Source organism: Pan troglodytes, chromosome 11 (assembly GCF_028858775.2).
Source record: "Pan troglodytes isolate AG18354 chromosome 11, NHGRI_mPanTro3-v2.0_pri, whole genome shotgun sequence".
Taxonomy (NCBI): Eukaryota; Metazoa; Chordata; class Mammalia; order Primates; family Hominidae; genus Pan; species Pan troglodytes.
This window is the reverse complement of record NC_072409.2, coordinates 25,856,207-25,870,701: the sequence shown is the minus strand read 5'-3', so window position 1 is coordinate 25,870,701 and position 14,495 is coordinate 25,856,207. Positions and strand designations below refer to the sequence as shown.

The window sequence follows — 14,495 nt, the reverse complement described above, 5'->3', positions numbered from 1 at the left end:
TAATAAGGCTAAATTAATAATATGTAAATAGTAGATATTAAGAATTAAGACTTTCTAGGCAGGGTGGCTCACACCTGTAATCCCAATGCTTTGGGAGGCTGAGGCGGAAGAATTGCTTGAGTGCAGGGGTTTGAGACCAACCTGGACAACATCGTAAGACCCCCATCTCTAACAAAAAAAAAACATGTATTTTTTTAATTAGCCAGGTGTGGTGGTGTGTGCTTGTAGGCCCAGCTACGTTGGAGGATTGCTTGAACCCAGGAGGACAAGGCTGCAGTGAGCTGTGATCACATCACTGCATGCCAGCCTGGGTCGCAGAGTGAGACCCTGTCTCAAATAAATTTTGTTGTAATGAATTAAGACTAAATATGAATATAAATTTTCTTAAATATATCCAGAGTTCCTATAAATCAATATTTTAAAAAGAAAATGGACAGATGACAAAATTCACAGAAAATGAGAAAATACAGATAACTAGTATGTACTTGAAAAAGCATTAAATCTTCTAAAAGAAATGTAAAATAAAATCATAATATATATTACAATTAAGTAAGCAAAGATGAAGAGGTTTGATAATATATCTGGGAAGGTGTGATTGAAGCAGCACTCTTATGTCTTATCATGGGAGTATAAGTTAGTTCAACATATGTGCAGGGCAGTAGCAATATAGCAGTTCCACTTTTGGGAATTCATTCTATAGATATACTTGCCCATGCATGGGAAACGTTCTGTCTACAGGGATACCCATTGCAGTGTTGTTTGTAATAGCGACAGGATGCAAATAATGGAAATGCCTATCCGTGGGGAGTTAGGAAACCGGAAAAATTCTGTTATATCCATATATGATAGAATGCAGCTATTAGAAAGATTAAGGCAACTGTATACATAATGATATGGCGCTATCTCTAATACATAGTGAAGAAGCAGAGTATAGAATAGGATGTATAGTATGTTCCTCCCCCCCATTTTGAAAGGAAAAGAATAAGAAATACAAAATCTTGAAAATAATATATAATCAACTGGTAACATTGGTTGTTGTGAAGAGGGAAACTTGGTAACAAAGGGTTGAGATGAGCAGGTGCCTTACTTTTACTCTATACCCATTTGTAGCTTTTAGAAACTGTCCTATATGCTTGTATTGACTGTTCAAATTTTATTAATTAAAATCAAATGAATCATGATCCTTATTGAAAAAAATCTTAATTTCTATCTCAGAACATATAGGTGGATGTTTTGGTAAATGGCAGATCAAAAATACACAAGTCAGTTCTAGGTGGATGGCAGATCAAAATGTGAAAAGTGAAACAGTAAAGCTTTTGGAAGAAATGGAAAAATCTTTCATAACCTTGGAATAAGCAAAATGTCTTCAACAGGCGGCAAAAAGCATGAATCATAAGGGAAATAAATTGATAAATTGGACCATATAAAATTAGGAATTCTTGTTTATTAAAATACCATTAAAAAATGAAAAGGCAAGCCACAGATTGGAGAAGATATTTGTAATAAATATAACAAACATTCATATCTAGAATATGTTAAAAACCTTCTACAAACAGTAAGAAAAAAGCAGACAATCCGGTAGATAAATGGACAAAATATTTGAACGGGCACTTCATGAAAGAGGATATCCCAATGAAAATTAAAACCACACTGGAGTACCACTACATGCCCAGAATGGTTAAAATAAGAAAGGTTAACAGTATTTAGTATTGCTGAAGATAATGGAGCACCTTTTCCTCATGGTGGGGAAAGTAAATTGATATGACCACTTTGGTAAATTGTCTTTAGTATTATGGCTGAATGCATGATTTCCTGTGACCCAGCAATTCCACTCCTACGTATATACCCAAGAGAGATGCATGCACATGACCACCAAAAGGCACCCACTAGAATGTTATGGCAGTTTTATTGGAAATAGCCAAAAACTGAAAACTAATAGAATGCAATGTCCAGTAGAATGGAAAAATAAATTATAATATATTCACACAATGGAATGTTGTGCAGCAATGAGGATAAATTATCTACAAATACACAACAGTATGGATGAAGTTCACAAACCATAATGTTGAGCAAAAGAAGCCAGACACAAAAGAATTTACGTTCTAAGAGTCCGTTCATATGTGTTACAATAATAGGCCAAACAAAACTATGATGTTTCAAGTCAGGAGAGCGGGTTTTCTTGGTGAGAGCGAGTGACTGGAAGAAGAGGACATGAGAAAGGCTTCTGGGGTGCTGGTGATATTCTTTTTCTTAATCTGGGCACTGGATTCACATGTGTATTCAATTTGTGAAAATTAATCACATGCACTTAATGACTAGTCTATTTCATTGTATGTATGTTACACCTATTAAAAAGATTTTAAAAGGAATGGGTCAGAAAAATTTCTAAAACTGGAGGTAAATGCAGACAGTTGTAATAGTTTTGTATTTTATTGTCAGTCTTCTCTAGTCTTACTTGATTTTGTTATTAACTAAAAAACTTATTCCTATTACTTGACTTTAAAACTATTTCTTTCCCCCTTACTCATGTAAAATCAATGATGGTGTCTTTACCCTTTCAAACCTCTTCATGTAGCTCATTCCTGGCTATTAGGAAAGGATATGACAGTGTGACATTTGTCTTTAGTTTTATTTTCCTGCAGATGGAATGGCTGTTTGTCAACTAAGATTGAGGCCCAGTAGAAAAGAGGGAAAGGCTTGGCTGAAGATGACTTGAAAAGGTGTGAATGTGTCAGTCATCTTTGTGTATGTTAGCATGGTGCTGAAATGTGGAGGAGACACAGAAGTAGGAGAGCTTCACTCGGGACTGTGGCAGGTGACAACATCCACACCAGCATTCTGGACCCTTCCGTGGTTGTCTTCACCGGTTCCACTAATAGCAGACTGACTAATGCTGCTTAATTAAATCCAACAGACTTAAACTTTTTTGCTTACATATCCCTTAAAAGAACTTTGAATAGTCTTTACCACTCACTTACTTTTAAATTGACACCCAAAGGTTTTTCAATATGTTTCAATCAATTTACTTTTGTAAAAAAGGAGTAGTGAATATTTTATAAAAATGAAGAGGAGGAGGCCGGGCATGGTGGCTCATGCCTGTAATCCCAGCACTTTGGGAGGCAAGACGGGCAGATCACCTGAGGTCAGGAGTTCAAGACCAGCCTGGCCAACATGGTGAAACCGCATCTCTACAAAAATACAAAAATTAGCCAGGCATGATGGCGGGTGCCTGTAATCCCAGCTGCTTGAGAGGCTGAGGCAGGAGAATCGCTTGAACCCAGAAGGCGGAGGTTGCAGTGAGCCAAGATCATGCCATTGCAGTCCAGCCTGGGTGACAGAGTAAGGCTCCGTCTCAAAAAAAAAAAGAGGAGCAACTCTACCTAGAATCAGTATTTCGTGATATGATTTGATAATATTAAATACCTTGTGAATAAAAAGCACACTGAATCATCTGAAAGAAATTAATAAAATTTTAAGCTGCTACTTTATCTTGAGCTTTTTGGTAGTTCTGCAGAATATTCTAGTTCTAGTTAGAAGAATCAGCCTCACTAACATATAACCCCTTCATATGTCCTAAATTCAGAACACCCCATTCAGGCCCCAAACACTGTTTCTAATGGTAGATTTCATCTTTGTCAAAATATGCATAAGACAGGAAATGCTATGGGTTTAATTATTTAAAGACAGGAAATGCTAATGGGTAAAAGTCAAAGTCTTTCGACTTTGAGGAGCCAAACAAAATTTATAAGTCAATACACCCCAGAGTATGTACCGTAGTAGGTTTGGGATGGCAACATGTACAACTCAGTTTACATCTCAGACAAGAAAGTTTTTAAAAGATCCCATGTGAAAGTTGGAAACCTGGAAATTTTTCTCCCAAAGTTGTCTGTGACTGTTTATTTCTTAGAAAATCTTTGTTTGAAGTTAGAAGACTGCTGTGATAGGTATTTGAACAAGTAGCCAAGAAAAACAGATGTGCTGGCCCCTTTGGCTTTCCATGTAAACAGTCAAGGAAGCCAGCATGTCAAATGGTTACATTCAACCTGTGGCTTCCATGTTTTTGATGGAAAGATAAACACCTTTATTGTTAATAGATAAACAATTTCAACTGGAAGAAAATAGCATGACTAAAAGTTAAGTGTATTGGAGCATAAAGCTTACTTTTGTATATTTGAATTTTGGAAATGTGATCCCTCAAAAATGTGCCTATAAAAATAGCTAACTAGTTTAGTGAATTTTAGTTTATATCATTTTATAAAGTTATGTGGATTTTGGCAATAATGCCCTATGATTGTCATTTTAAAATAGCATGGCTATTCATATATATGTATAGTAATACAAAAAGTAGTATGTAAATAAAATTCAGTTTATTAGAAATTTTATCATTGGATGTGGTAATTAGAAAGACTTCCACTAAGCAGTCTTACAAGTTAATATAACTTTTTCTAGATAACATAATTAAGATAAACAAAATACTTTTACTTTATACTGTAGAAATCAGAAATTACATATTTTATGTTGTTTGAAATTAACCTCTGTGTTTGCCTCTCAACAATCAATAGGGTAGCCTGTTTCTGTTTTTTATTTCTATGCCTTCTTTAGGGTTTCTCTTTTGAGTTTCACCAGACCATGTCTAACATAATAGTGGTGATTTTTGACAAAATATTTTATTGTTAATGTTAAGATCCTAAATTTAAATTACATTTTACTGAAATGAAACCATGTAAATGATGTAATTGAACTTAACTATTATTTTAAAATTGGTGAAAATAGAGTAAGATTTCCTGCCTAGGACACAAGCACTAGAACTTTGTTTCTCAAAATGTATTCTCTCAAACCTCATCATGAACATAGAGATGCTGGTTAAGATACAGATTCCTACACCTGCTACGTGGTAATCTGCATTTTGATCAAGCATCCTGGATGATTCTGAAGCACAGCAATCTGTGAAGACAGCTATTCTAGGGCAGCATTACTTAATCTTGGATGATCCAAAACAGAAAGAGGCACCTCAAGTCCTTGGTAGCAGAGTACAAATAATAAAGTAATAAAAAGAAACAGTGGATCCTGGAGACATACCCCCTTTTTTACATCTTGACTATAATAGCCTAATTCAAATGTAACTGTCCTGTCTTTATAGCTATGATGTTTTATCCTCATTACCCTCCAAAATACCAAATATTTCCATTCATCACTTATTACAAATGCCCTGCAATTACATGCAGAATGCTTATAAACTGTGTTTACCCGAATTGCTGTAGAACAAGTATTTAATTAACTGCCATAAAAGATCTGCGTTGTCATTTTTAAATACAGATTTTTAGTGATGTGTTAAAATAACAAATACAGATATGTTAGTTTAATTCAATAAAATGGAACCAGTACAACCTCTGTTTCCACAAATGAAGTGATTCGGAATGAGTTTGTCAGCGCTAATGGGGCCCTTGCACGCTGCAGTAGGATAAATAGCACATTTCTGTCCCACATTTTTCCTAAAACGAAGGCTGTCTCTAATCTCTCTCTTTCGACAAACCTTCATGCACTAAACTATGTGCCCGTGACATAGGAAGCTCGTTTTGCTTGTAATGGGCCATATGCTTGTCTAGTAGATCTTTTGTGAAACTGAAGTTGGCCATTATAATGTGACAGGTATGTAAATAACATTTATCAGTGATCTCTGTAAAACTGATTCCTCCTTTCCCTTGTCATTATAAAAGGAAACTTTATTTCAGAGTAGAAAGTGCATTGTCTGAACTCATCAACACCCTCTCTATCCCTCCCCCCCCAATTTGTTGCAGACCAGGATGAAAGAGCAGCTGAGCTCAGCAGGGAGCAGAACGAGAAAACCATCCGGAGCACGCAGACCGCGCTCCGCAATTTCCGTGAGTTCCTCATCTCCAAGTATCCTTCTGAAACAAGAGAGATTTATGTCATCCCTTGCAAGGAGTTGGATGCCTACCTTGCCTCTTTCTTTGTTGATGCCAGGCAGAAGGATGGGTCCGAATACGAACCCAACAGCTTGGCCAATTACCAGTGTGGGCTCGAAAGGTACCTGAAAGAACACAGGTATGGCTATAGCATCACCAGGGATAAGGAATTCAAGCGTTCCCAAGAGGCCCTGAAGCAGAAGCAAATTGAACTCCGCTGTAAAGGAAAAGGAAATAAGCCACACAAGTCCATGAAGCTCACCTTTGCTGACGAGCTCATCCTGCGGAAAAGGGGACTGCTAAGCCGATATAACCCCGAGGGTTTGCTCAACCTAGTCTGGCTCAACAACACAAAAGCTTTTGGGCATTGCACAGGCTTCCATGGATCTACCTTAAAATGGGGTGATATCCGGCTCCGGGTAACAGAGACGGGTCTAGAGTACTTGGAGTGGATGGGTCAGGACACTGGAGACTTGAATGCCAAAACCAAGAGAGGGGGGACAGACTCCCGTGTGTATGCCACCCAGCACGCCCCACAGACCTGCCCTGTCCAGGACTATAAGGAGTATGCCCAGCGGCGGCCTCCCGCCATGCGCTACGAGGATGCCCCTTTCTACTTATCCATCAAGCCAGTTGTGAACCTGGCGGCTCTGCATTGGTACAACTGCCAGGCCCTTGGCAAGAACAAGCTGGCCAAGATGGTGAAGACCATGTGTGAGAAGGGCAACATCCCTGGCAGGAAAACCAACTTCAGTGTGTATCAGAGCTGCAGCACCTTGTCTGAGGCCCAGAGCAACCAGCTCGTGCTGATCTGTAACAATCTGAGCCAGCAGGCTGCCCAGTCAGTGGCCGGCCACTCCAACAATGGCAATTTCATCGTCTCCGCCTCCTATGACTCTTCCTCAGACACCACTTGACCAGGTGGCTTGAGCAAGACTCCAGTTTGGTTACTGTGTCCGGAGAAACTGTGATTATACACCGCTTCTCATTCCCCTTCCTGTGCCCTCAGTGTTAATTCACTTTATAAAAATATAAATATATAATATATTTTTCTTTTTACAAATAAGCCAATGGAGATAATTTAGTATTACTAACATAGTATTTATAGGCTTAAGACAAATGTACTTGTGGGTGATCAAATGTAATTACTGTTACAGACTTTACAAAACCATACGTGGTTCTCAGGCAACACAAAGTAGAGAGGAAATTCCGTTTTTTAAAAACTGTCAAAAAGGAAATTGAGAGTCATCCTAGACTTACATGCTTGCGTCCTCAACTCCTGCTTTTCCTTCCCACCCCAACTCCCATTTTTTGTCTCCTTAATAAATGGCTTTATTTTTTTAATTTTTAAAATTCTATATTAATCAAGAGGTGACATTAACTTTACTGCTGACGCAAAACTGTATTCAGCTAGATCCACAATATGAAAGTGTATAAGCTCAACATCAAATTATTTACATCTTCTCTTTTTTTAACTTAGAGTTTTAGCTCCTGTGCCTCATTTTTTACAATGTACGAAAATCTAGATGTTTAGCTAACATCTTTTCTTTTTGGGGGGAAAGGGTAGAAGGAGGGAATAAAGGTGCCATTCTTTTTGGGAGATACATGATTTTAAAATAATACGCAAAGTCTAATATTGTGGCTAAAAAGACTGTTACATAGCTCATTTTAACTATTGTGCTTGAACCTGGAAAGAATGTTTCTTTTTTTGTCCCTAAGAAATGGGTATAAATGAAGTTTGACAGGAAATTTAAAGCTACCAAAGCTTTGAAAATGTTGCCAAGCATTAGATTGCCTATAAAGAAGGTAAAAGGTGGAAAGTCTTACTAAAAATCTAGAAGCAGTAGTCGAGACAACAAAAAAACTCATCCTCTTCAAAGTTCATATTCCCCGAATTATTTACTTAGAAGCATTAAACAGTCTCTTTTCTCCTGAGGCAAGGGTGTGTATTCGACTCTGTGATTGAGATCCAAGGAATATTGGCACTCATTTTAGGTAACAATATTTTGTTACCAGATTTTGCTGAATTCAAAGCATTCTTGAAAATGTGCGAGATTTTTCTATAGTAAATATAAATGCGTTTATCTGTGATATCCTGCAATTATTATAATAATTTTGGTTAAACATTTGTGGCAGTTTTTCCAGGGTCTTTGTTTTCAAGTCTTGATGCCTGTGGTGAATTATTAGTTAAGATATTTCAAAAATAAAATAAATTTAGACTTTAGAGCCACAATAAAGCTGAGCTAGGTTCCTATTCTGTATAATCAGCAACACACAGAAACTCCAAATCTTGATTGTTTTGTTGGACCCGTGAATTCTATTGGGAAATATTTGTTCTTCAAGGCAACCTCATAATTCACATTAGCTAGAAAGGTAGGTGGTATTTTGTACATTAATTTAGTGTATAACCAGGACAGATTTCATTCTGAATTGCTTTGCTAAATCATCACAGAGCTGAGCTCTCCCATGGTCAGGGAACTCCTTCCAACACCAAGTCATAAGCACATAAAGACCCGTTCCTCTAAGCTGTGACCTTTCATCTGGCTAAGGAGTGGGAAGTCAGCCGTGGACTTTGTGTCGTGGAGTTAACCTCATGTTCATGACTTTTCCTCCATAGAGAAGTATTCATTTATACATCCAGAAACAAGAAGAAAGGGCAGAGAAGGTCTTGCTTTATGTTTTTGTATTGATAGTGATGAGAGCTGCCATTTTTGAGCCAGCATGCATGCCAGCACTGTGCTAAGTGACTTACATGGATCACATATGTAAGTCATAGTTACTAATCGTAAAAAAAAAAAAAAAAAAAAATAGGAAAACACAGATAAGGATAAAGAAAACAAAATACGTACTCATAAGTCTTCTAGCCAAAGATAACTACTGTTAACATTTTGGCAAAGATTTCTTCAGACATATTGCAGTACTTACATATTTATTTCTATATATATTAATATTTTCAGCAACTTTGAAAAGGTGAGTTATCTTTATTTTATGGTCAGGTCAAGATAAGTCAATTAGGTCATAGCTAAAGAAATGGTAGTCTGTCATTTCACTCCAGAGTTTTTTTCTATTTAAGTTTCTCAGTACCAGCTCATCATTAATTTCCAGTGGTTTGATCCAGAGCTGGGGACACAGTGTCTTAACATCTCTGAAGGATGTCTGATCAAAAGGAATGCTGAGTGATCTTCCATGGTGGCAACATGTCCTCTAGTCCTCTCCCACACCCATACATTTGGAGCCACAGAGCCTCTTTCTCCCAGTTCTCTTTACAAAACCTTCCTGTTCGCCTTATTCTATAGTTAGTCCTTACGGCATCAGACAGCCTACTTTAAGGGAACTCTTGAACTCTAATGTTTAAAAAAAGGTTTCTGTAAAACACTTAAAATGTTATGGTGCATTTAATTTTTAATTGATGTAGTTTCTAAATTTTTGATATGTTTCTGACAGCACAGTAAGTTTGTCTTAAGGAAGAAGAGTAGTCAGTATGCACTGTGAAAGCAGAACTAGAAAATGTCAGTTCCCTGTCTGTGTTTATTAAGGTACTAAAATGAAAATCTTTGTCCTGCTTAATCATATTGCATCTTCATTTAGAAAAACACAATTAAATTGAGAATGTGAATTATTTTTATTTATTTATATTTTTCTGTGATAACTCAAACCAAATAGGAATATTGTGACTTTTAGTTTCAGAAAACTGTTTTCTGAATAATGGCTTGGTAGAAGCCTAGCCAAATTACAGTATCAGTCTTTGTTTGTTTGTTTGTTTGTTTGAACAGAGACAGCGTCTTGCTCTGTCGCCCAGGCTGGAGTGCAGAGGTGCAGTCATAGCTCACTGTCAACCTCAAACTCCAGGGCTCAAGAGATCCTCCCACCTCAGCCTCCCAAATAGCTGGAACTACAAGTGCACACCATCACACTTGGCTAATTTTTTGTAGAGATGGGGTCTCACTGTGTTGCCCAGGCTGGTCTCGAACTCCTCGCCTCAAGAGATCCTCCTGCCTTGGCCTCCCAAAGTGCTGGCGTTATCTCTTGGAGTTACTTACATTATGAAAAATCTACAACTACCTCTAAATTTTATTTTTATCTAAATGATACTGAGAAGATAGCACTGCCAGATGCCATTTTTATTATTTGGAATATTAACTTAAGAAAAAATCATGTTCATGCTGTGGCAGAGGCAGATGTCAAAATTGCATATATACTTTAGCAAAAAATCAACAGTCCAGGAGATGTTCACTACAACTGAATGCGCTGCCTTTTCAGGCAATCCTGTGGCTCAAATAAAGCCATATTTGCAGTGCTTACACTTTAAGATCAATGTAATGTCATGTAAGAAACCCTCCAGTGTTCCTCACATGACTGAAAGTTTTGCACTGTCTACAACAAAAACACTGAACACTGTCAGCATTTGGATGACATAGCTGCATAATTTGGTCTTTCTACCATATTCATGTGAGTGACTCTTGAAAACCATAGATGCTAGCTATTTTTTAAAAAACTGTAATGTTTGAAAAAGTTAAGAGACAGGATATTTATTCAAGACAGCTTATTCTAGATTCCATTTGATATCATGGTTATTAGGGCTGGTCTGAATATGACTTATAAATATATATCAGCAATTTAGGATATTTATAATTATTTTTCCCTATGGTTAAATTTTCCCTATGTTAAATCACTGCCTGTTCTACAAAAGAGTAGTCTGAAAATCTTCTGGCATACATTTGATCTCTTTGGTTTTTCAGTTAGATGATTATTAGCTGAAACTTTCATAGCATTTACTTGACTAAATCATATAGCTTAGCTTCCAGATGCCATGAAATCAATGACTTTATTGAGATGAGAATTTGTAGTCACATCAACAGTATTTATTGAACAGCTAGGGGCCAAACTTGGAGGGGTATAAAGACACATGAAATAGTCCCTGCTCTCAAAGAATTTATAAAAGACATTGTAATAAAAGTTAGTTCATTTTTGAGAGCCCAGCAAAAAACTCTGTGCTAATACTATTTTGCATAGTTTTCCAAACTTTGTACCCATGCAATTTATCCATTATTTATTCATTGAATATGTTGGTCTGCTGCGGAATACATAATTCTGCTTTGAGTATTTTCTGGAGAATCTTTCTTAGAGCTTGTTTTAAAATCAATAAAGTGAAGGCATTTCTGTACCATCCACTGTGTTCATGTAGGTGCACATATGCATCAGAGTGTACAGATCTGTCATCAATGACTATCACCTCTTGAGCACTGACAATGTGCCATTGTACTGAGTGCTTTATAAGTTGTTTCACTTAATTCTCACAATAGTCCCATTAGGTAAGTATTATTATTTCCCTTTTATAATTGAGGAAATCCAGAAAAGTCAAATGGCTTGCCCATGTCACAGTTAATATGTAAGAGCATCCGTATCTGAAATTAGATCCAGATCCCATTAAGCACTCTCTTTTTCTGCTGTAGCTACTTGTTCAAGAAGTGACTTGCTGTGCTTCTGTAGACCCTCTGAAGTTATAAATTATAAATGAAATCCCAGGTGTACTAAAATCATCAAATTAATTCAACTCATTGATTGAGATCAATGTTAGCACAACATTATTTAGGCGCCATTACTGTAGTATTTTGAGATGAGATATTAAGCAGTTTGTTTATCCCTGGTTACCAGCAGAGAGCAGAAGTTTGTGTCACTCTAAAAAACACCTAACTTTGTCATGGAGGCAAGTGTGGATATGTGTATAATTTATTTTTACCCGAATTAAAGCCAAAACCCCAATTTCAAGAGAGTCCTTTATAATTCAGGCAGGGAAGTGGGAGGGTCTAGGCAGAGGGACTGCCTATAAGCCAGTATCGATTGCCATTGACCAGATACTAAATATGAATTAGAGGTAGACTGTGAACCTATTCAGATTTTTTCTGGTTCGACTATCTGCAGTTTAATGTGAGACAGACACTTCTGATCTTAATCAGCCCTCTTCTGACTGATTTTCTTTATCTATAGGAAAGGTATATTTTGATCCTTATTTCTCTAGCCAAAATAAAGCTGTAATACTAAGCACCTGTAAATAAAAACTCTCTCCCATATGATAGAAGAAATAGATACCTAAGCCTAGGGAGGAAAGTCAAGGGGAATGTATAATTTCTTGGAGCAAGATATCTTTTAAAGCGTTCATTAAAAAATAGTTACAAGTACTGAAAGAATTAGCAAGTTCTCTATCAGCTTAATAAATGTTTCCCAAATAGAATTCTATTATACAAGATATGTCTCTGTACATCTACCATACAATATGGTACAGATAGGCAGTGATCAGTTAAGAAATGCACATTGGCAAGGGCATCCTCAATCGTTGTTTAATGCATGGTATTCAAACATTGCTTTCCCTTCCCACTTGGATCTGGTTAACATGATATTGAGTGCATAGCCTTTCATAAAGCAAAGTGATGAAGCTAGGATAATTTTAGAGATCCTTGCCATCAAATAGAACTGGAATAAAGAAATACATTGCAGATATCATCCTGTTGGGAGTTGGTGTATTTCTAGTGATATAACAACAGAAAAGAAGAGATGATATTGATGGAGTACCAAGAACTCTAATTTTACTTTTCTAAACAGAAAAGGAAGACATTTAAAATTCCTCATGGTCCAGCCTGTTTGTAAATTGACCAGTTGGGCCTGCCAAAGCTGAGCAAAAGCTTGAAAAAAATTTTTTAATGGCATTTTAATACACTTACGTTGAGTTCTTATGTAAACAATGACTTTTGTGAATTAGAACCAGAGTATTAATTAGGTCAGAGTCCCAGTTTGATTAGAATATTAATTAGGTCTGAGTGTTAATGTAAACCATTGTCTTTGTTGTATTATTAGTCATAGAGGCTAGATCTGGAAAGGACCCAAGAGATCATCTAGCCCAGTGATTTTCAATGCTGTGAAGAGTAGGAGTCACCACGTCCTCATGTAGGTGGGGAGTGGGGAACGCAAGGAGATAGAAATAGCCAAGAGAACACAACCTCAAACAAATTCCCCAGAGGTCTCATGTTTCCTACCCCCTCCCCTCCTTCTTTGAGACTCACTAGACTGACTGAGCTGCTGTTCCCTCTGGAATGCATCCTTCGGGTGTGCTAGCTGGAAAATAAAATTGGAAACATTTAATCTACCTTTTAATGTACTTATTTGTTTTTCGAGACAGGGTCTCGCTCTGTTGTCCAGGCTGGAGTGCAGTGGCACAATCAAGACTCACTGCAGTGGCACTGCAGCCTTGAACTCCTGGGCTCAAGCAATCCTCCCAACTCAACCTCCCAAGTAGCTGGGACTCCCGGTTCATACCATCCTGCCTGACTAATTTTTAAAAATTTTTTGTAGACATGGGATCTCACTGTGTTGCCCAGGCTGGTCTCAAACTCCTGGACTCAAGTGATCCCCCCACCTCAGCCTCCCAAAGTGCTAGAATTACAGGCATGAGCCACTGCTCTGTCCTCATCCACCCTTTAACAAAAGAGGCAATAGCCCCAGAGAAAGGAGGTGAATGCCCAGGTGCTCACACCCTGTTAGGGTGTGAGCTTTCCCTTGTCAGGGTTAAAGCCGGGACTAGAGGCAGGCACCCTGACTTCCTGTCCACAGGTAGAGTTTAGAGAGGAAAAACAACCCTATATTTCTACTTCTTGTTTTCCAAATTTTAATTGTTTTTAAAACCCACAAATTTCTCTTAGGAGTAGATTCAAGCTGCCAAGTTCCAATAGGCTGTTTTTGAATGTGACATTTCACTTTTCATTGTGTTGTGTTACATCTTAGTTTTAGCAACTTTTCTTTTTGGAGTTTGATAGGAAAATCTGTAAATGTAATTGTTCTTTGATTCTAACAAACATCTCTCAGCCTACCCAATTTATATTTAGTTTTCAGTTATGGAGGGGAAACTACAGTCTTCAAGAATATCAATTCTAGTTATAGATTATGAACAAAAATACATTTTTGTTTAATTTGATATTCACTTGGATATCGAGCTACATAGCATCTATACTACTGGTTCTGAATGCAACCCACAGTATTTTTTAGTCTGGCAAGTTTTACAAATCGTATTTAAAGTTTTGGGACATATCCTCAGTCAAAAGGATCAAATTTCTATCAACATAATTAGGAAGTTTCTGAAGTAAATTTATTTAGAGATAGTAAAGGGGAAAAATGGTAACTAAGGAAAGAGGCCTACAGTAAGTAGATGTAGAAATTCAAACTTACTTAAATGCAAATTATTTGTATTTATCATCTTGCTTACTCTTCTGAAAAGGAACTCAAGCATAAATATTTAAACGTTTCACAAATTTTTATTTTACAAATCATATTTACCAGATCATAGTTGAAAAAGTTCAAATTTTAGATGTTTTTTAAAAAGGTAGAGTGTGATTTCTCTTTTTTTTGTAATGTTGAATTATGTTAGACTTCTAATGTTTGTCTTGATATTACACTGGAATTAGACAGCATTTTTACCATTTATACATTGATTTCAATAAGAGCTTTGAAAATGCTTTGGCATTGTTTGTTTGTGATAAGTAGAATTAGGAAGATATCAGCAATATAGATTCCTAACAG

At 36.9% G+C, this 14,495-nt stretch overlaps 1 protein-coding gene across 4 annotated transcripts in view; it reads left to right on the top strand.

Moving 5' to 3' along the window:
- KIAA1958 overlaps positions 1–14,495 on the top strand; it is a 174,988-nt gene that overhangs the window by 121,715 nt on the left and 38,778 nt on the right. Inside the window, exon 3 of one of the 4 annotated variants that reach the window (XM_003312215.6) lies at positions 5,799–5,882. The exons of 2 other annotated variants lie outside the window; for them this stretch is intronic. In XM_003312215.6, the coding sequence (XP_003312263.1) occupies positions 5,799–5,882 (84 nt within the window). Of the gene's footprint in view, positions 1–5,798; positions 6,994–14,495 lie in introns of those variants that run through there. One more of the 4 variants, XM_054658953.2, reaches the window with a different exon arrangement.